This window comes from Diabrotica virgifera, chromosome 5 (genome assembly GCF_917563875.1).
Source record: "Diabrotica virgifera virgifera chromosome 5, PGI_DIABVI_V3a".
Taxonomy (NCBI): Eukaryota; Metazoa; Arthropoda; class Insecta; order Coleoptera; family Chrysomelidae; genus Diabrotica; species Diabrotica virgifera.
This window is the reverse complement of record NC_065447.1, coordinates 150,743,044-150,767,729: the sequence shown is the minus strand read 5'-3', so window position 1 is coordinate 150,767,729 and position 24,686 is coordinate 150,743,044. Positions and strand designations below refer to the sequence as shown.

Sequence of the window (24,686 nt, the reverse complement as noted above, 5' to 3'; positions counted from 1 at the left end):
ATTTGTCAAGGGTATATAGTGGTATTAGGTATATTACATTATAACTTATTCCATCGAAATCTTCCGAAATCCATAATCTTCCATCGAAATAAAATAGAAAATTTTAAAGTCTAAAAAATACATTATTCATAACTACACCCAAGAAATAAGTTTTTCTAACCTGATTTAAGAGTATAAAAACGAAAACAAAGAATTTACAGCAAATCTTTATCGTATATCCGAGCAAACCACCTAGTTGGCAAAAGTTATAAATAGAATTTGTCTGGGTTCTTCAACTAAATTCTCACGTAAACACGACCAAGGTTAAATATTTTACTTGATATTATAAGTACATTGTTGCCAGTATAACGGATGCCAAAGCGAGCGCTAACTGTATGGAATCATTCTTGTTAATATACACGCTGTATATTGATCGGAAGTCACGAAGAGTCAAAACTATACAGAAGCCACGAGGGACGCAAATGCAATATATATATATATATATATATATATATATATATATATATATATATATATATATATATAAAATACAAAATTTTAGTTGATGCCTCCGGGATAATAATATTATGATAGGACTATGAAACAAAATCAGCTCTTCAATTTTTCCACAGAATTTTTTTGAAGTTAGGTGAAAATACATCTTTTCCATTCACCCCCGTATAATGCCATGCAAAGTAATACATTGTCAAACTTTTGTCAAACTCAAAAATTTTTGGTGGCGGAAGATTGTGTTTAAATGTATATGTATATACTCACGGACAAAATATTGCATATTTTGAAATTAACGTGTGAAATGTCATTTTTTGTGTTGCTATCCTTAGCCCCCCTAGTGCTATAGGAATAAAATGCTATCTTCTTCTTGTGCCACTCCTATCGGACATTGGAAATTATCAAGGCTATCCTAACATTGTCTACGACTGACCTAAAGAGTTCATTAGTGGTGCAGCCAAACCACTCTCTCAAATTCCGCAACCACGACATTTTTCTACGGCCTGGATTTTTCCTTCTATTTTGTCTTGTATTATATTGTGAAGTAATGCGTATTTATGTCCTCTCATCAGGTGACCCAAATATTCGAGTTTTCTTCGTTTTATCGTTAACAAAATTTCTGGGTCTTTCCTATCCTTCGTATTACTTAAAAGTTTGTGACTCTTTCAACCCAACTTATCTTCAACATTCGACGGTAGCAGCACATCTCGAAACTTGTCAATGTTTTTTATGTTGTTCTGTTTGAGAGTTCAGGCCTCTACACTGTCTAAAAAACGCGTGTTAAATACGTAGCGTCTTAGCATTATTAATCGTAGAGTGATACTTATATCTCTGTTTCAGAAGAATTTTATCATCTTTATGAAGGTGGCCCTGGCAATTTCGATACATCTTATTATTTCATTGTTTTGGTCTCCAGTTTCGTTTATTAAAGTTCCCAAGTATTTGTAACTTAATACTTTTTTCAATTTGAATGCCGTTTATACTAATATATCGCCTGGTGAGAACAATAGTGACGAAACTTCAAAATGAACATTTAGAGATAATCGTATTTGAAGTTTTGATGAAACTGCTAAACAGTATAACTGACAGGTAATCATTTTGCAGAATTTTTCTAATAATATGCTTCTAGACATTTAAACCAATTGATAGAAGTAATTTTATTTAAGAAAAGATGGACATTGTATTTATTTTTGATTTTTTTTTCTGCGTTATGCCATTATTGCATTATCGAGGATGTTTAATTTGATGTTTCGCGACTATACTTTACTACCAATATACTACAACAGTTTAGTTTCTGTTTTAAATAATTAAAAAATTTACTTTTAAAAATAAATTTAAAGGCATCAAATAAAATATTTTATTGTACACACCAGTTATTCGCAAAATGAAACTAAAGTACAATATAAAAATAACAAAATAAGATCTTAATTAATAATTATTAACATTATGTCTGTTAACAAGGAAACGATAAACATGATAAAAGATAAAAAGTAAGCAAAAGAACTATATGAATAGTAAAACTAAATTCATTATTTCACTCACGTATGTTTCGTATTTCAAACTACTAAAGAAATGATTGTGGGTAGAAGGAATTGATTTATTTTGTAAGACTTCTTTTTAGAAATGAATATTGGTTCTCGATAGTGTGGAATTAAACAATACTGATCCAAAGTGGATAGACGCTTTCTTGATTTGCTATTTCTAAATACATAAGAACGTTTGAAACTGAGTTTCTCTGTAAGAAGTTTTATAAAAAAAAACACAAAAGAAAAAACGACCACACAGACGAAAGTGCTCATTCGCCACTATTGCACATTGTACTACTATCTTTAATAAAATATCTAATATTTCAAATACATGCAGGCACGGCGTAATTACAGATTCGCCAGTGTTGATATACAGTTTGGTGTGCTTTCGTCGTTAATGCATCAAAATATTTGACAAATTCACAATACCATAAAGACTTATAGGCGCCCTCTAGTAATAAGGAAATTAAATAATTGTTAGCCGATATTGCACATAAAAGAGGGCATATTTAGATGTCAGTTGACGGACTTAACTCAAAAACGTTGATTTTCGTGTTTCGCCACTATTGTTCTCACTAGGCGATATGCTGGTTGTGTCATGTTTTTACTGAAGACCATATGTACTTGTTTTTTTGATATTGATATTTATGCCATAATTGTTGAAAGCAATATTTATGTTTGAAATCGTTGTAATTCTTCTACTGTTCATGCAACTAGTATATTGTCATTATTTACAACCTCTACATTGATTCCGATTCCTTCGTTTGCTTGCAAAAGGGTTTCCTGACAGATGCTTTCACTATATACATTAAATAGCAGTGGTGACAAAATGCATCCCTGTCGTACTCCTCTACGTATTTCTATTACTTGTGATGTCTCATTTTCTATTTTGATGTTAGCTTTCTGATTCCAATATAAATTGAGAATTATTCGCAGATCTTTATTATCTATGTCTTTTCTTTCAAGAATGTCTCTTAGCTTATCGTGGCGTACTCTGTCAAACGCTTTTTCAAAATCGATAAAACATGCATGTACTTCTTGCTTTACAGCTAAGTATCTTTTTGTCTTCTTCTTGTAGTTCCTTCTCCTATCGGAGGTTGAGCTATCCATACCTTATTGGCGGCTGCTCTGAAAAGATCTACTGAGCTGCAACTATACCCCTCTCTTAAGTTTCTCAGCCAGGAAATTCTTCTTCTACCTATAGATCTTTTACCCTTTATTTTACCTTGCATTATGAGCCTTAATATCTCATATTTCACACCTCTGGTGATGTGGCCTAAATATTCTAGCTTTCTTGTTTTGATGTGCTTTATCACCTCGCAATCCTTTTGCAGCCTTCTTAACACTTCTACATTTGTAACTCGTTGGATCCATGGTATTTTCAAAATTCTTCTATAGCACCACATCTCAAAGGTTTCCAACTTCTTTATATTTTCTACTATTAGTGTCCAGCTTTCCACTCCATACAGCAAAGTCGGGAACACGTAGCATCTTAAGGCTCTTATCCTTAGCTCCAGAGGATGGTCTCGATTAACAAACATCTTTTTCATTTTTATAAATGCTTGTCTTGCAATTTCAATGCGTGTCGTGAAAAAGGGTTTCTTTCTGTAAGAACATTCAAACCGAAGAGAACTTCCCGAGTATTGTTCTTCCATTCTAACTTTTCCCATGCGTCACGATCCATTTTCAAACAAATTAGGTCCAAATATAAAGTGAAACGAACGTCGATGTATATATACATTTTGTATGCAGTATACTATAATATACTATACACATCGGCGTACGTTTCACTTTATGTTTCAATTTAATTTGTTTGAAAATGAATCGTGACGCATGGGCAAAGATAAAATGGAAAAACTATACCTAGTCCTTTTCTGAACCCCATCTGTGTATTAAGCGGCGTTTACACACAGCGATAAATCATCAACTTATCGATATCAATTGAGTTGTTGCAATTTATCGTTGTGTGTAAACGGTCCATCGCAGCGATTTATCAAAGTTGGAGTTGGGTTGAAGTTGGTATCGGATTGAACCAATTTGTTGTAACCATCGAGTTGTTTTAATTTATCGTCGTGTCTAAACGGTACAGCGATTTATCATTGGAGTTGGGTTGCACCAATCAACAATAATATAATACTTTTATCCACTATAAGAATTATATGTACAGGGTGATTGATTACGGTTAAGCTCCGTAGATCCGTTATAATAATAGATAGCAATAAAAGTTAACAAAAATTGTAGCCAACTTTGAGATTCACATTTCAAAATTAATTAGAATGTTACAGGGTGTTCGATAACATAGTGGCAGACCAAACTTGTTTTTTTAAGTGGAACACCCTGAATTTTATTTTATATTCAAAATCTTCTTAACTTTGCCATTACAAAAGTATAAATATTATGTTATACAGGGTATTTTACAAAGTAATAACCAATTTTATATGACAAATTGTAACAAGTTAACTCATTGTATAAATAAAAATAAGCACAAAAGCAATGGATCATTGATGGCATATTTTTATTTATTATCAAAATTTTCATAAATTATTATTCTTCTTCTTTTTGTATAGACATGACTGTCTGTTTTTTCAATGTGCCTCTAGTAAGTTGTCGTTCCATCGTTTTCGTGGTCTTACCACTGATCGCCTTCCTATTGGGAAACCGTCTCTCGCTGTCCTGACCACCCTATTTGTTGTCATTCAGCTTATGTGGTCATTCCATTCTATTTTTTTGTTTCTTACCCTGTCTTCTGTCGTATATCTGCACTTCTAGCTCTGTCCTATAGAGTCTTACTATCGATTTTTTGAAGGGTTTTCATCTCCGCTGTTTCGAGAAATCTTTTTGTCCTCCCTGTGTCGGGTCGTGTTTCTACCGCGCATGTCATTATTGTTCTGATGACTGTTTTGTAAATTCTGGCTTTCATATCTTTTCCTATATTTTTATTTCTCCATATTGTGTCATTCAGGCAACCTGCGGCTCTGTTTGCTCTATTAACTTGATCTTCCACTTCTGTTTCGAGCCTTCCGTAGCTAGATAGTGTGATGTCTAGGTATTTAAACTCCATTACTTCTTCTATTACCTGACCTTCCAGCTCCAATTTAAATCTTATTGGATCTGCTGTTATAACCATGCATTTTGTTTTTTTTTTGGGGGAAATTAACATGTTAAATTTTCTGCCGGTTATGTTACATTGGTGCAGAATACGTTGTAAATCATCTTCATTTTGAGAGATTAGTATTGCATCGTATGCATAGAAGATTATTTTGAGTTGTTGGTCTCCCATTTGGTATCCTTTTTTAGTTCTTACTTTTATTATTTCGTCCATGATCAGGTTGAACAATAAAGGACTCAATGAATCCACCTGTCTTATCCCATTGGCGGTTTCAATTAAGTCAGTTAGTTCATCTTCCACTTTTACTTTTATTGTGTGGTTCTGGTAGATGATTTCGATCGTTTTAATGATTCCTAGAGGTACCTCTCTCGAGTATAACAAATTGATAACGTCCTTTAATTTGACCATGTCAAATGCTTTCTTAAGGTCCACGAAACATAAATATGCCGGTTTGTTGTATTCCAACGATTTCTCTTGAACTTACCTCATTATAAATACAGCGTCAGTGCATGACCTTCCCGACCTAAAACCTTGTTGTTCTTCTGCTAATGGTATAATTTCAGTCATTTTGTTTGTTATCACTTTGGTTGTTAATTTTAATGTTGTGTTTAATAAGTTAATTCCTCTATAATTCTCCGGGTCCGATTTGTCTCCTTTTTTGAAGGGAGGTATTAGAATGCTTGATCTCCATTCTTGTGGATGCTTGATCTCTATTCTTCTGTTTTGTTCTATTATGTTTTGTATTAGTTTTAATAGTTGTTTAGTTTAGATCTTGTTCTCCGTACTTTATTAGTTCTTTCGTATATCAATATAATAAATTATTGATATTGCTAATTTTCTTTATATTGAATACAGGGTGAGTCAAAACGCAAGTACCTACATTATTTTCTCAGTAATTTTAAATGGAACACCCTGTATTTTATATCTCTATCGAAACGTATCATCACCGTACTTTAATTTTTATAAAACATTCCCTATGTCTAAATGAATTAGTTTTCGAGATGTTTTCATTTTTCAGAGCAAATTATTAATTACGGGTCTAAAACTTTCCAAATTTTGAGTAAGCCATGACTGAATTGTCTAAAACTGACAATTTACGATTAAGTACTGATTATCAATCTGTTAATAAATGTAACAATGTAGCAAATAAAGAAAAAAAATTTATTAGTAATAAATTTTACAAAAAAAAAAACACAACAACAACATACTTACACAATTTTTGAAACAATTAAAAACTACTTTTGTGTGTAAATGTAAGAAACTATTTATTAATTATAAATTTTGCAAAAAATACAAACACAAAACAAACATGTGAAAACAAATAAAAACTACTTTTTTATGTAAATGTACCAATGTAACAAATAAAGAACGAAAAATAATTTATCAGTAAAAAATTTTACAAAAAAGACATGAACACAAAACACAACATTTTTGAAAAAATTAAAATATTTTAAATATTTATGTAATTTGTTCAAAATGACCGCGTAACACATTTTATGCATGTCTAAAAACGGTCATTGAATGAGTTACTTACACTACGGAGCATTTGTAAATTAACACTTCGAAATAGACTGTTTATTCTATTTTCATCTCATCTCTTGTTGTTGGAGGCATTTTATAACCTTCATTCTATTCTAAAAGTAACCCCAAAAAATCAGTTCAGTTTATTAAATTCTGGTGATCTGGGTAGCCACGCTACTGGTCCATTGAAAAATGAAAATATCTTGAAAACTATTAAATTTAGACATAGGGAATGTTGTATACAAATTAAAGTACGGCAATGGTACTTTTCAATAGTGATATAAAATACAGGGTATCCCATTTAAATTTTACTGAGAAAATAATGTACTTGAGTTTTAACTCACCCTGTATTAGATCTAAAGTAAATTAGCAATATCAACCATTTTTAAAAATTTTGACAATAATTAAAAAAATATGGCACCAATAAACCATTGCCGTTGTGCTTATTTTTATTTATACAGTGAGTTGAACTTTATAATTTTCATATAAAATTGGTTATAACTTTGTAAATACCCTGTATAACATACCCAACCTTTATATTTTTGTTATGAAGGAGGTAAGAGGATCTATTTGTTAGCATGAAAACTCGTTATCATTTATTGAAGGGTGAAGTGTACACAATACTCTCCTCTTCAACTTGTTGTGGTCAATCACACCGCGATAAATCACATCAACTTATCGCAGCGTCTAAACAGCGTTTCAATCATCAACAAATCACAGCGACTTGTCACAAATAGTTGCTGTGACTTATCGCTGTGTCTAAACAACGCTTTACTAAACTAATATCTGACTTCAACTTTTGATAAACTCGGTTGTGGATGATTTTTAGAAATATCTTTGATAGATGGCTCATTAAAGATATTGTTCGATGTTCTGAACATTCTTTTGCATTGGATTTCTTTGGCAGTGTAACGAGTGAAGACAACAGCCACTCTTGAGGTTTAATACCAGTATTGTATATTGTGTTAAATAAGTGCAATATTATACCTATTAATTCATCATTCAATAGATTTAGCAATTATTCAGTAGGAACCTCATCAGGTCCATTTTCCTTTCCAGTTTTGGAATTTCTAAGTGCCATTTCTTCTTCACATTTTAGGATTTCAGGTCCCGTTTCATTATTTACTTAAACAATGTTATTTCTGTTGTCCTCAAACAATTCTCTTATGTATTCACTCCATCTATTAATTTTATCTGGTAAAGGTATAATAATCTTTCCGTTTTTGTTCTTAAGCAAACTTATTTGATGTCTTCTTTGGGTTCCTGTAATTGATTTTATTTTTTAGGTATATTGAATGTGTCATACTTTCTTTCATAGTTTTCCATTTTTACACATTGTTCTTTAGTCCATGATTCTTTGGCCTCCTTTGTTCTTTGTTTTATGTTCTTATCAACCTGTTTGTATTTTTCTGCATTATTCTTCATTTTACGTCTTTCATCCATTAGTTCTAGTATATATGGTGTCATCCACACTTTATGTTTCTTTGCATATTTGGTTACGTGTTTCTTTCCCGTAGTTCTTATTATAGTGTTTAGAGATTATAGATTAGAGATTAGAGATTATCTTTATTATAGTGTGTAGATTTATATATTTAACTTTTTTATCTATGTTGTGTGTTCTGCGGATTTGGCTTTCTGCTACAGGGAGGCTGGTGCTTATTTCTTTTCGCACTGTTTGTCGTTGGTGTTCACTTTTAAGCTGGCTCAAGTATAATGCTGGGATGATGGTTTTTCTTATTTTATTTGGTCTAGTTATATCACAGATACTACTGGATTATGATCCGAACCGATATCAGTTCCAGGGCAAGTTTTAGTAGATTTCACGGCATCACGTTATCTTTTTGTCACCATTATGTAATCTATTTGGTTTCTGATTACTTTTTCTTGTGTGTGTTGAGGTGACGTCCACGTATACAGATACAGTCGCCTTGGGGGTAATTTAAAAATATGTATTAGTTATTATTAAATCTTCGCTTTGCCATTATTATTAAATCTTCGCTTTGCCAAACTGAACTAAACGATTACTCCTTTCATTTCTATTATTTCTATTATCTAAGCCATATTCACCGACATTTTCTCCAACTTTACCCTGACCTATCTACACCTACCTTTACCCCATCTGACTACATCTTGCACGCCACATTGTTCCCTGATGATGTTGTTTCGTATTCTACCTCTTCTTGTCTTCCCTGCTATTGCTCTTAGTGTCTTAATTTCGGCTGTTCGTAGCATACTTTTGGTTTTGTTGGTGTCTTCTCTTGATTCAGTGCCATAGGTCATAACAGGTCTGATGCAAGTTTTATAAATTATAACTTTGCTGTCCATTCTCATATATGGGTTAGTCCAGACCACATCTCTCAAACATCCGGACAAGAGAGCGGCCTTGTTAATTTGTCCTCTTAGGTCTCTGGCTGGGTCATGATAACTTGATAACTCTACACCTAGATATTTGAACTGGTTTAGCTGTTTATGGGTTTCCCCTCTACCACGAGCTTGCATTTAATTGAGTCTTTCGCAATGGTAATGCATTTTGTTTTCTGCATGGATATGTTCATGTTGAGTCGTCGATCGTCGACATGCTTGATAGAATCGATAAAGTTGTCTTTGTAAGTCATCAACGTCCTCTGCAATCAGGGCTGCATCATCCGCATGTAGCACATTATACTGATTCTACTGTGGCCGAGTCTGTATCCTAGTTGTAGCGATTCCACATCTTCTATTATTTCATCCATTAGCATATTGAATAGAAATGGACTGAGACTGTCTCCCTGTCTGATTTCTCCTGGTGTTGGTATGTTGGGCGTAGTGGTGTCGTTTGTTTTAATTTTTGTCGTGTTGTTATTGTTCATTTGTTTTATGACTTTAACAGTGTTTGTCGGTATCCTTTTTGCTTAATTTTCTTTATTATATCGCTAAGTCTGACTCTGTCAAATGCTTTCGTTAGGTCTACGAAGCAAATATATGCAGACCAATTACAAAAAACTCGAAGATGTACCACAAGGTTATTTATTATTGTTAAAAAACATATGAAAGGACGCGTTTCGGCTTTACACAAGCCATCATCAGCTTAAATACAGGACAAAAACAACGGACTGACCAGAAAAACAGGAAGGAGGAAGAATCAGCTAGTTTACATTATAAAATATATAGATGTACACATTTCTTCATTAATAATTAGCTATTAATAGCATTTTGTTATTATTGTATTGTAAAATCCTCAAGAACTTCCGCATGTAGAGGAACCATCATGTGAGCCGGTCAGGTGTTGACCGGCTCACATGATGGTTCCTCTACATGCGGAAGTTCTTGAGGATTTTACAATACAATAATAACAAAATGCTATTAATAGCTAATTATTAATGAAGAAATGTGTACATCTATATATTTTATAATGTAAACTAGCTGATTCTTCCTCCTTCCTGTTTTTCTGGTCAGTCCGTTGTTTTTGTCCTGTATTTAAGCTGATGATGGCTTGTGTAAAGCCGAAACGCGTCCTTTCATATGTTTTTTAACAATAATAAATAACCTTGTGGTACATCTTCGAGTTTTTTGTAATTGGTTTACCTCGAGACCACATTTGAGTAAGTATGGATACTTCTCTTCATGTTTTTGAAATATATGCAGGTTTGTTATATTCTATCGACTTCTCTTTCACTTGTTTCATGACAAATATTGCGTCCGTCGTCGACCTGTCTTTTCTGAATCCTTGCTGTTCTTCTCTGTTCTTTATCTTTCTCTGTGCTTTATCTCTGAAGTGACAGCTTCTCGCACAGAAATACATCTATCCGGTACTTGTGCTATGTTTAGAAACTGACTATCTACTGTAACAATATCCGCACGATTATACCAACCTTTAATATTACCGACTGCAGTTCCTAGCTGAAAAACTCCATTTTATAGTCAACGATCGCACATAGTAAATTTTGCATGTCGCTTGGGCCACGATCAATTTTTCCAACTGACAATAGTACACAGTCTCCAATTTTTAAAGGCGGCAATTTTTTAGCAGTGTTTGTCAGCATCTTTTCAGCAGCTCTATTTTGTCCCAAATGGCATTCGTTTCTGTCTCTTGCAATATATGTTTGAATATAACACAATACGCACGATACATTCCTATCATTTTCCCAGTTAACACACATTATGACTTCTTGCGTTTCGTTGATGTTTTCATATAGATCAGGCAAAGGTTTAGAAGCAGCTGCAGAATTGGCGGATTCATCAATTATTTCTATTATTATATTTGATTCCTGCAATGAGTTACTTGTGTCGATTGCCTCTTCTGGCCTTTGAATATCGCCTTGCTTTTCCGGATCGAGAAAAATTTCTAACTGTTATTGTTCTTGTTCTTCTGGTGTAGTATCATTCAAATCGGTAGCATGATGATCAGGTTTTTCTTTACGTTCTCTTTCTGGGAACTTTGACAGTTTTATTTCATTAATAACTTCTTCCGTGTGTAAATTCCTAATAATCCGTTTGGTAGCATTGTGGATGATAACCCAATCTTTGGGAGAGTACCAAATAAAACTTTGTATGGACTACAACCAATAACTCTATGAAGAGAACAGTTTTTTTGAAACTGAACCAAATAGCAGTCGATGGACCAGTTGGTGGATTTATTATCAAGCATCCACGCCTGCATCATATTTTCCACATTTTGATTATAACGTCCTATGCTCCCCTGCGACTATGGGTGTCGTGGTCGCCCATGGATAATTTTCAGTTCCGGCCATAGTTTTACCGTTTTACTAACTGGGTATTAATTACACTGTTTACGAACTCGCGGCCATTGTCACTTTGGAAGATAGCCGTTGCACCAAATTCAAGAAAAGTTTTTAGTAATTCCGAAGCCACATTGCTTTGATTTCAATGGGCGTAGACAACTGAACTTTTTTAAGCGATCTTGGTAATTTAATATTTAATAATCATTTGTTGTCAGGGTGTCCTGACATGATTGGCAATCAATCAAATCTATTTGAGCCCTAGAGAAAAATTCTCTTGAAATTATTGGCTTGGTTACAAGATTGGCATATTTCTTAGCGTTCTTCAGGTGACAAACTTCGTAAGAGCTTAAAAATAATTCTAAAATTGGTCGTGAAATATGATATTTAGATTTTAGACCAAATATCATTTTATCTCTGAACCCATGCCCGATAGAAATATGCAAAGAATATAATATATCAAACAAATCTTCATACGGAGTAAAGAATAATATAATGTTCTCACTATCTTCTACTTTACTTTACTTAATCAGTAGACCCATTTGTACCTTTCGGTGTTGGGCCGTTTATAATACAATTCATTAAATTACAATATTTTACAATCTTCTGAATTGCCCTAGCTCTTAACGAACTTTCTCCATTCCTTCCTATTGATTGCCATATGTGTTACTTCCCGCCAAGTCCTACCCTTACTCTGCAGTATCTGCGAAATGTCACTGTTCCATTCTTTAATGGGTCTTCCTCTTCTATTCTTCCCTATTGGTTTGGCGTCCCACACTCTTTTTACTTGTCTATGATTGTCCATCCGGGTTAGATGTCCGAACCATGCCAATTTTTTCTCCTTGATTGAGTCGAGTATCGGTTTGATTTTGAATCTTTCTCTTATTTCTTCATTTCTGATTCTATCAGTTCTTTTTACACCGATCGTTCTTCTGAGGTATTTCATCTCTGCTGCCTGAATTCTGCTCTGATGTCTTTTGTTTAATATCCAATTTTCTGCTCCATATGTCACCGTATATATTGTTTTGTATATTGTCATCTTGGTCTTTGTTGATATTTCTATCTTCTAACCTTTTCTTAATTATGACTTGTTTGTGTCCCACCTCTAATGTATCATATAGAGATAATAAGTGCTATTGCCTTCGGGTACTTGCCACTGATTTGCTTGGCGAGCAAAATTTCGCAAAATAGCGGCTCGAAGCTCGAAGTAGTCATACACGTACTAGCAAGATTTCAAACAGGTTGGATCGACAACGAATTTACTCGACACACTTAAAGTGTGCGTACTTATGGTGACACACGAGTGAAAAAGCTCGTCGATCCATAAGTTCACGTACTTACTCGCACGTCTGTCCCCTCTTTAAGCTGGTTCTTTTTGACGGGCATTTGATTTTGACGATGTTGCAGGATTTGATTTCGGTGGGTTCATAGTTTAACCCTTAACGTACACGCTCGAGTTGACTCGAGAGCGCTAAACTGGCCAAACTGTGCACACTCGAGATAATTCGAGCGGCCTTTTACTTTATGTTACTATAATTTTTCACACTCGAATGCAATCGGGAATTGAAAATAATGCAAAATAATTGCAATTTTTTTATTGATATTTATCATTTACATGGGATTGTAAGCTATAACACTTCTAGCTATCTCTTCTTTGTGAGCTACTTTCTGGCAAATTTATTGTGATCCGCTCATTTTTCAATATATAAATCACGCTCCTGCGCAGTAAACAAAATGCGCTCCAACAAAAAAATTATCGTTCATCACATCGTACTTCATATTATTCAAACAAAAATTGTGATCGTCCAGTGACAGTTGCGTGACGATTATTTCAGTAATCGGATAAATGATAAATGCAAGTACTAGTTAGTTGGGCTGACCTGCCCGCTAAGATGACTTTTTACGTTAAAAAAAAAAAAGATTTTTTTTGGTGGGTCTTTTTTCAAAAAATTGTGCATTAAGGAGTAAATAACCAATCTTCAAGCCTTTCATTCATTGTTTTCATTACTGTTTTGTGCATGGAAAGTATCATCGAAATAATTATAACCTTTCTTTTTATTTCTAGAATTCAAGAGACAAAATGTATAATAAGTACTTTTGGAAGGATACTGATGATTTTTGGAATAATATAATCAAAATATCAGAACATTATTATGACTTATTGCCTTTAACTTCCTGCGATTTTACAGTAAAACTTTTAAAATCTGTTAAACTCAGTATCCCTTTGATAGAAGAAAGTCATTCAATACATATTTCTGATGGAATCAAAAACAAGGTAAGTTGTTATTTTACTAATACAAAGTTTAAATTCTGTATCAACTCATAGTTTCCAAGCATCTAATTTAATACTTCATTAGAGAACACCGAATAATCCTGTAAGACTTCTAAGTCGTAAGTTCTACTGATTTCACTTACTAGAAAAATATGGTTACGTTTTTCAGGCCATGGAGTCTGTCAGGCCATGGAGTGGGGTGTTACATTGTAAATAATGACGTGCACCCTATCCTTGATGCTATGGCATGCTGGATGAGCCATACAGCCTGTAGTCAACACCCCGAAGTATTAGCGGGAACACAAGGTGTATTAATACTCATACGCTTATGAACTGCACCTAGCGGGTCATAAGGGTCTTCACATTTTACTCTTCTTCAACTGGTCTTGGATAAAATGTCTTTAATCTTTCCTATCAGCCTCACTTGGCTAACTCTTGTTTCTTCCGACCCCGAATGGCTATTAGGTTTACGAGGCAGACGGGTCACTATATTTCCTTCTACTACTTTCTTTAAAACTCACCAACCCACATGGCAGGCGTGGTGTTTTATTTTTGCCATACCCCTCAAATAATGTCAAGATTTAAAAAATTACCCCAGGTGAGTAGGATGAATCCAGAATCTCACACTGATTTATCAGTCTGTCCCACGAATTCGTTTTCTGGGGGGTGGGACAAAACCTTGACTCAGAGACTACTTAAGATGAATGTCGCAACGTACAATGCTCGAACGCTACTATCGGATGCCAAGATCACTGAAATGGAGATGGAAAAGATCAGGTGGGACGTAATTGGACTCTGCGAGATAAGAAGACATGGTGAACACCTACAGACACTAAAATCTGGCCATATATCCTATCACGTTGGTGAAGAGAACAAATCAGTGGGAGGTGTAGGTTTGCTCATAAATAAACGGCTTTACAGTAGAATCGTTACAATACATGGTATATCCACTAGAGTAATATACACCATTCTAAAGCTAAACGACAGATACAACATCAAAATAATACAGGCGTATGCACCAACCACAGACCACAGCGAAGAGGAAATAGACATTTTCTATGACGAAGTAACGAAAGCCCTGAAAGAAAATCACACCCATTTTACAATCCTATGTCACAGCATAATAAACGAAACCACCAGCAAGGACACTCCCTGATGCCGCCTTTGAAGTTGAAAAGTACAGGGTCGTCATTTTTCGCGTAGTACATCTCAGTGGTGATGTGATGTGTTGGTTCATCAGTGTTGCCGATGTCACCAACTTTATTACCCGTAAGAGATTCTTTTTGAATAATTTCTGGAATTTATGCAAAAGATTAACAATACAATCGCCATTCATCGTCAATATTTTGTGTTATGTCCCAATTATTGACATAATTCCCACAGGCATACGTATAAAATTATGTTAAAAAATATGAATGTCATAAAAGTTAAGTAAATCTGATAATTATGTACAAATCGGCAACACTGTCGATTTTCTACATTGTCTGGTACTACGCACAAAATGGCCGACGATCTGTGCAGTAATAGTGCGCGAACTTTTCCCGCCTACTAGTGTGTCACTGCTGTTGCGTTTTCTATGCTGTGCCTATGTGGTGATATGAATGCAAAAATTGGCATGAAATCCGATCCGTCAGAATTTGCACTTGGAAATTTCGGCAGCGATGGAAGAAATGAACGCGGACAAACTTTATTAAACTATCTCCTTCAGAACAAATTATATGAAATGAATAGTTTCTTTTACAAAAAACATCATAGAAGGTGGACATGGAGAAGCCCGGATGGGAAAACGCAAAATGAAAATGACTATATAATTACAGAAAAAAAATTTATAGTTAAAGATGTCACTGTCCTAAACAGCTTGACAACAGGAAGTGATCACAGAATGGTTCGCGCTAGAATAGAAATTAACATCGACAAAGAGAGAACTAAACTAATAAGAAAGAAACAAATGAAAGCATGGTCACAACCAAAAAATGAAACAGAGTTTGCAGATCATATAACTGTACATCTACAAAACAGACCCCCTACAAATGATATAAATCAGCTAAATAAATTAATTACTAATACCATAGCAGAAGCTCAAAGGAAATGTTGTACGGTCAACAAGAGAGAGGAGAGAATCACTGCTAACACCAAACTTAAAATGGAAGAAAGGAGAGAAATGCTAAAAGATAAGAATATAGAACAACAAAGCTTAAATAAAATAAACAAAGAGGTCTCTAAAGCTATTAGAAAGGACATAAGGGCATATAAAAATGAGAAAATCTCGCAGAATATCGAGCATAACAAGAGCATGAAGATATTAAGAAGGAAATTAACGAACAGCAGAAAAGAAATTATCAGACTCAAGGGAAAAAATGGCAAACTAACATCCAATAGAGAGGAAATGCTAGAGATAGTGGAAGACTTCTATAAAACACTATATACAAATAAACTTGACTTAAACCCTACAGAACATTCAGAACAAAAAATTATGAATCAAGGTTCATAATATATTCCCGAGATAACAACGGCTGAAATCTATCATGCTAAAAATAACAAAGCACCAGGAGAGGATGGAGTAGTGGCAGACGCGCTAAAAATTTTATATAGAGAGCAAATAAGGATTTGCTCTCATCAGGGCAATCAAACACCTTTTCAATATATGCTTAGAAAACCAAGCCATACCAGCTGAATGGAATAATTCTATAACGCTCCTCATACATAAGAAACGAGATGAAACAGACCTCGAAAACTATAGGGCAATTAGTCTTCTAAACCACCTGTATAAATTGTTTGCTCGAATAATCACTGCCAGAATTGAGAACAAGCTAGAAACATGCCAACCTAGAGAACAGGCAGATTTCCGCCCTGGGTATGGTACAAATGACCATCTAACTTGCCTAAAGGTCCTAATCGAAAAAACTGTGGAGTACAACCGGCCGCTAGTTCTAGTATTTGTTGACTACAAAAAAACCTTTGACACTATCGAAATGGTAGCCATCTTAAGAGCTTTGAGAGATTGTAGAATCGACTACCGATATTCCAACATTATTCAACACATATGCAAATGCCACAACAGCAATAAACCTCTATACCCAAACTCAAAAAATAAAACTAAAAAGGGGAGTTAGACAAGGAGACATGTCACCAAAACTATTCAATGCCGTAATGCAGCATGCATTCCAGATGTTAGAATGGGAAAACAGAGGTTTTAATGTCTATGGCGAAAGGCTAAACCACCTACGATTTGCAGATGATATAGTTTTAATAACCGACGACTTGAAGCCCACGAAATGCTGCAAGAACTACAACGAGTTTCTCAAAAAGTAGGGTTGGAAATAAACTTTGGGAAAACTAAAATGATGACCAATTTAGTACCTAGCGGACCACTGACACTAGAAAACTGCCATATCGAAACAGTTCACAAATACATCTATCTGGGCCACGAAATACAAATAAATAGAGACAACCAAACATGCGAATTATCTCGAAGAATAGCTTTAGGATGGGCAGCGTATGGCAAACTAAGAGACGTGTTCAAGGAAAACATCCCAATAAAGCAAAAAAGAAAAGCATTTAACCAGTGCGTACTTCCGGTGCTTACTTATGGAGCTGAAACACTGACATTGACTAAAACAGCAATAAGAAAATTATAAGTAGCACAACGAAAAATGGAAAGATCCATGCTTGGCCTAACTTTGAGAGACAGAATACGAAATGATGAGTTACGGCGAAGAACTGGAGTGGAAAACATCATGAAGCGCATTACGAAGTTGAAGCGGAAATGGTCAGGACACGTCGCAAGACAGAGAGACAACAGATGGACAAGGAAGATCTTAGAGTGGCGGCCAAGGGCGGACACACGAAGTCGTGGAAGACCATGGACCGACGATATTAGAGAATAGCGACAAACCGGATTGCAGCTGCCCAGGACAGAGAAGGGTGGAGACATCTTGAGGAGGCCTATGTCCGACAGTGGACAAATTTGGCTGTGTGATGATGATGATGATGGTTACGTTTTTATTATGAGATTACAGATTTATACTTTTGGACACCGTATTTATTTAAATTAACACACTTAATTTATATTCTTTATTATACAAACTTATTTAATTTATTTAATATTTACACTGATTTATCTATTTAGATACTAAAACATGTAAAAAATCTAACACACGATAATTACAATAACTAACATACAGTTGAGTCCATGATTCTTTATTCGTGCGTCATCATTAAAGCATACGAAATAAGTCGAAAGTCTATTCCACGCAACAGCAAGTGACAGAAAGTGGATACTGATCCGATCGCGGATTATATTAAAAAAATTGACGTTACCAAATAAATATAATGTAAAATGTTAGTTTTGCTTTAAAATTTTGGTGCAGAATTACAGCTACATTTAAAGTAGCTTAATAAATTATTTTAATATCATTAGTAATTAAATATTTGTTATAAGATAAATACTTGACAATAAAATATTTTCTTTTTGTTATCTATTTCACTTTTACGGAAGCTTAAACAAAAGCATTCCTTAACTGTGAATGAGGTTAACTTTGTATGTAAATTATTGGAAAAATAGAATACACTTACCATAAAATTTTAAACTCCACTATAAAATTAATTGTGAAAATAACAGTTTCTGTAATATAAATATCTTCTAAATGCAAAAACAGGACAAAAAACAGCAAACAATCCAACAAATTGACAGTGACGAGTAAACAAACCAGGAAAGTCAAACAAATTGTACTTAATCTGAAAACGTCCCAAGAGTCTTTTTTGTACCTATCTCTTTTCGATGTACTGAGTATAGAGCGTTCATAAAAATAACATGTGTCTTTACTTAATAACAGGCGGTAGCTGGCTTGTCTTTAGTTTCATGCGTGGAATAACAATTATGCTAGATAAAAAGTATGTGTTTTATCTCGCCAGGTATTAATGACGCACGGGTAAAGAACCCTGGACTCAAGTGTATGATTTATTTCAATGTTACAAATTCAAACCGAGCTCGTTATTATCAAAAGTACGCGACAACTGCCCTCGGTCAACAAAATTGTCTCTGCTAAAGATAAAGATAAAGGCAGTTTTTGTTTTCATTTGATTCAGAGTTGGACCACCATCTCCATATAGCTATTTCAGCATCTATATATCGTCAGTATACTGCGAAAACCAGGTAAATGCCGAAATACCGAAACCGAGAAAAAACGTTTTTAAAGTTTAGTGTTTTATTTTGAATTAAAAGGACAACTTGTGTTTGATATTCGGTATTCTAGTGAAAGGTGCATATATCAGAAATGATATTCTATCATTAGTTTAAAAAAGTTAAGACACATAGCTGATTAAACCTAAATTTAAGATGGAGATGCGGTCACTTACCTGGTTTTACCAGTAAATCTAAATTAATCAGTTATCCTTAAAATAACACATTTATAACAAACATAATAAACAAAATATAATATTTTGTAGTTGTGTGATCGGAATATGAGGCTTTAACTAGTTAATAGCAATGTTTTTAACCTTTAACTACCCGCGCATTAAGTTATAACATAACTACACGCGTGGCGTACTTTGTACGCCACAAGAAAATACACTTAAAAACAGCGGATTTGTTTAATTTTTTTTTTTTTTAATACACTTAGTTGTTTGTTATAAACCTTATTCGGCATCAGTGAATACTTGGAGTTCCTTTTCAGTAAGCCAATTGGGATTTATAACTGGAATCATGGAATAACTGGATTCCATGATAAATAAAATTACTAATAAAAAATTTTTTTATATGTAATTTTTTACAGGAGAAAAAGTATTGTTTACAAAGAAAAATATATTTTTTGCCATAATGACTAAAAAACAATTAAAATATGTACTTATATTACGACTTATAGTAATATAATCCTGGGGTATATTGTCCACCACCGGAAACAACAAATAATAAAATGTAAATTACGATCTTTCCAGAACGCCGATTATAACGAAACTAAAACCAAATTGTAAAGCACATTCCAGTGATAGGTTAGAAAAATAAGCAAGGTCAAAAATTAAATTTTTAAATATATTTCCAGTAGAATTCTTATATCTGGCGTACAAAGTACGCCAGCGCGTGTAGTTAAAGGTTAAGGGATTAGTCGTTAATTATAACATATAACTGGTTTTCCCTGAACATGTTGTTCAGAGACGTTTGTAGTTATATGGATATTATTTACATAAATGATAGGCAGTTTTATAGAAAAAACAAATTTATTTTGAACGTGTCACGTGTCATAGATACAAGAAAATAATATTACTCTGCGTATTTCTCGTCAGATTAGTCACTGAAAGCAGAATCTGACAAGATGCCATTGGCGTCGTAAAATACGATACCACCTGTTATATTCCTCCGGTATCACTCCCTTATCAAATAACTGTAACAAATCTGTTTTTTGCTATGCTACTTGGCGAAGTTCTGTCATAAAGTTTTTATCGACTAACATAAGCATGCTTATGTTAGTTGATACTCAGCTTGCTTTTTTCTTGTTGACTGCCGTGCAGTATCAATAAGGAAATGAAGCTTGGTGACGCGTCATAATTGAAATGGATTCTGTTTGTCTCTTCTTTCACGAATCTCATCTTTTATCTTATTTTCTCGCCGTGTTAGTCGTTTGTTCGGTTTTATTCAGAGTGTGTGACAATTTTTTTAAAGCATAAAAGTCGTAGTACCTATTTAAAATCTTTACACTTGTATGGTTTTATACATACTTTTTTATCACTGACCTTGACATTTTTAGTTTCCCTTGTATTTTGAAAAAACAGACAAGTAATCTGGCATAATGAGAAGACAAGTAATCTTCTGTAATGATAACTTGCAACTTCAACTTCGAAAGCGCGTGATTAAATGTTACATTTGGTCAGTCCTCTTGTATGGTGTCGAAGCATGGACATTAAAAATATCCACCATTAATCGTTTGGAGGCCTTTGAAATGTGGCTGCACAGCCTTACACTGAAAATACCATGGACGGCTATGCTGACAAATATGGCAGTCCTTAAGAGAGCAAATGCTGCCCGCGAGCTGCTTGATAACATCAAATATAGAAAGATGGCCTATTTTGAGCACGTAGTATGGGGAGACCGGTATAATATTCTTCAACTTATTATGATGGGTAAAATCGAAGGACGCAGAGGAATTGGTAGAAAGCAGGTCTCTTCGTTGAATAATATCAGGGAATGGACAGACATAAAGAAAGCAGAGCGAGCAATTATTTAGAATAGCTCGAGACAGAGACAGTTTCGCCATGTTAATCGCCAACGTCAAGGGGACTTGATAGGGCACGTTAAGAAGAAGAATCTGGCATACCATAGAGAGACCTGATTTCTAGCGGTTTATATGCTGCTATTGTCCTTTTCAGGGAGAGATTAAATGTCCAGCAAACGACGGCAATGTTGCCAGATTCCTTTTAGCGGGAATTTTAAAATTTTATAGCAATTTGATTTTAAATTTGACAGTTCTGTTTTCTCAAGTCAAAAATCTTAACCTTACTTTTACAAGTGATTAGGTTTATTATTATTATTTTATTTACATGTAAATTGAAACAATAAATATTGTAGTGTCATAATTTAAAACTCATTATGTTGCAGTCTTTTCCAGTTGATAAAATTGCAATTCAAAAACTTTTAGGTAGGTACGTTTAACTTCCAATTATTTATTTTTTAAGTATTAAGGTTGATGTTGTTATCAAAAATTTAGATTTCAAAGATAGTTTTATGTAGGTAAATACTAATAGAGTAATACTAGATAATAGAGTAGATACAAAGTAAGCAGTAAGTAGTATAACTGCCCATGTAATCACCTGTTATGTTGTTTTTTTTAGATTTGCACTGTATGGATGGCAAAGGAAGAGAACAAGAGTATAAGAACATGAAACATCTTATTATGAATGTATATGTATGTGATCCTCAAAAAATTATTTTACAAAACAAGATAGAGAAAGAGCTTTAAAATCCCAAGGATCCTGCAAAATGTTTATTTGGTGTACTAGTCGAATAATAGTATCTAAAAATATTGAAACTGATTGTTGTGCAGTAAAATATTTTAAAACACATTACAGGCATAAGGATGATATAGAGCACTTACATAAATACCAAAATCAGATAAATATCTCTTCAAAGTTTATTTTGATACTTTCTTCAAAAATGTAAGTAAAATATTTGCATATCGACGGCGGAAAGGCAGGACTTCGTAACTGAAAAAAGTTTATAACATGAGTTACTTCGGTTTTCGCTTTAGAATAAGTGTATCGGCAGCTATTAAACAGCGGTTACAGCTGGGAAAGTTTCCGGAAGGCTTCCAAAAGGCTTTCCCAACTCTAAAAGCTGTTTATTAGGTGCCGATACACTTATTCTAAAGCGAAAACTGGAGTAACTCATTTTATACAAATTTTTCAGTTACGAGGCCCTGCCTTTCCACCGTCGATATACACAATATAATTTAAAACAAGAATGTTACCACTAAACCACTTTTTAAATATTAATCATGAATATTTACTACAGTTTACAATTTCAAAATAGTGTGTTTGATTCTCCTATACCTATATTTGACTTTTTTAGTAAACTTCAGACTCTTCAGGATAGCATAATAGCATAGGAGGCGAATTAAAAAGAATTGATTTACTTACAAGAAAAGATATCACAAACATTAAACTCTCTTATGTCATTGATTTGAAAGATGGGTATATGTACAATGATGATGCAACCAGTGTTTAATTTTGGGTAAAATGCTTACAGACTCATGCCCAATATTATTTTACCAACAACAGGGCATACTAATGGATATTGATTCTGAATTTAACATTTATGATTTTTGTCTTATTTTCCTTAATGCTGTGCCAAAAGGAAATGTTCATTAAGTTTGGTAAATCCTTTATCGCAATCGATGGAACTCATGGGCTCAATTCCTATGACTTTGAACTTATGACAGTATTAGTAAAAGATGAATTTGGGAATGGATTTTGTACTGCTTTCTTATTTTCAAATAGAAAAGATACCTACTTTTATTTACCAATTTTTTTAAATACATGTCTGTGTTGGTATTCTATGTATAGTCAAATGTTTTCATATCAGGCATAAGTGACACCTTTTACAATGCCTGGTCAAATGTAATCGGTATTGCTCCTAATAGACTGTTAAGTGCCTGGCACATAGATAGGGCATGGCAAGTAAATCTTAATAAAATATCTGATTCTGAAAAAAATCCTATTATGTATACAAGATGTATTAATGATGGTTTAGAGAGTATTAATAGCTTTTTGGGTAGACTTCTAGTGATGCAGATACATACAATTTTAGTAAGTATTTCCAGTAGAACTACTGCAATAACATCCAACAATGGGCCTATTGTTATAGGAAGTATTGTTATAATGACCATTCAAAATTTTCATAAAATTTTGGATAAAAGAGTATCCATTAGTTGTTATCAGTTAAGCTTAAAACTTGGCACTCATGGAGAGCTATACCATAATATATAATAGGTATATCTCATATTGTTCACTACAGTAGTAATGAGTGAGCCTGCATACACACAACCATAACAATATATTATAGTTCGTGTATGCAAGGCTCGTGAACAATATGAGATATAACATATTATAGTATAACTCTCTGTGCATGACCAGATTAACACGTTTGGTGCCCATCTCGAACAAGCTCCACTTGGCTGGTACCACATACTTAAATCATTTATTTAGTTACACAGTACTACTCACATAACTTATGCATCATCAGTACCTTCAGTAAAACCTTCGTGATGCTACCCATACGTCATGGCCACTGAATGTGTTAAAGCTTGTTAATGTAGGAGAGTTATACTAAAATATATATCTTATTTATATTATATTACCTTAAATAGAAAAAATATCTTATTTAAATTGTATCCATGTAAGTTTTGATTTAATGGAATAAACCTTTTAATCAAAAAAGTGTTGTTTACTTGTGTACACCCAGCAATATCCTGATCATAGATTTATAATGTAGTATTACCGGATCCTGATATGCAGACACCAATAGGGCTTTTTCATCGATTGTCATTTGTTTCAAGCTTCTGTCATGAGTCACATAATATTAATGTATCTACATCATATGTCTTTGGTTTGTATCATTGGTATATACCAATAACGTACGATGTAGATACATTAATATTATGTGACACATGACAGAGGCTCGAAACAAATGACTGTGAATGAAAAGCCCTATTGAATAGGGCTTTTCATCGATTGTCATTTGTTTTGAGCTTCGGTCACGTGTCACATAATATTAATATATCTACATCATACGTCTTTGGTTTGTATCATTGGCAATACCAATAACACATGACGTATATATATTAATAGTAGACAACACATGACAGGAGCTCGAAACAAATGACTGTGAATAAAAGCCCTATATCATGTAAATACAAGTCATAAAGATGTCTTTCTACAGTTAAAATTTCACCGCCTAATGACGTCATTTATGTAACTTCTTAAGAGATCACAAAATTACTGCAATAAGAAAATAGAATTTATTAACTCGCCTCGCCCCCAGGTAAAGTAAAGGTGCTAGGCCAATAAGAATGTTTTTTTCAATTTTTTTTATTTTGCGACTTTAGTGCTTAGCTATTTAGCCAGATACATGATGAGAATTAATACTATTATCATACATATTAAAACTAATTCAAATTACTATTAATTTTATTAATATTCTGAATAATTATGTAACCACTTTATACTAAAATAAAAAAGTGTCCATCTATACTATCCAACACATTTTCACCTTTGAAATCGTAAATCTCCATTCCCATTAAAAAATAATTTGTACTGTATAAGTATACTTCTTTTGAGCTTCTTTTTTTTTCAAAATACTGCAACATGAGTTTTAAATTATGACACAGTACAATACTTGTTTCTTGTTTCAATATTTACATGTAAATAAAATAATCCTAAGTACTTGTAAAAGTAAGGTTATATTAAAATTAAGAATACAGAACTCTCTTTTAAAACCAAAGTGGCATTAGACTAATTTTAAAATTCCCGCTAAAAGGAAAAAGGTAAATCTGGCAACAGTG

General features: G+C 33.7%; 1 protein-coding gene across 2 annotated transcripts in view; it reads left to right on the top strand.

The window, feature by feature from the left end:
- LOC126884510 (NFX1-type zinc finger-containing protein 1-like) overlaps positions 1-24,686 on the top strand; it is a 415,118-nt gene that overhangs the window by 61,894 nt on the left and 328,538 nt on the right. For both annotated transcript variants that reach the window (XM_050650450.1, XM_050650451.1), the window contains exon 3: positions 13,429-13,638. In XM_050650450.1, coding sequence (XP_050506407.1) covers positions 13,429-13,638 — 210 coding nt within the window. The remainder of the gene's footprint in view (positions 1-13,428; positions 13,639-24,686) is intronic.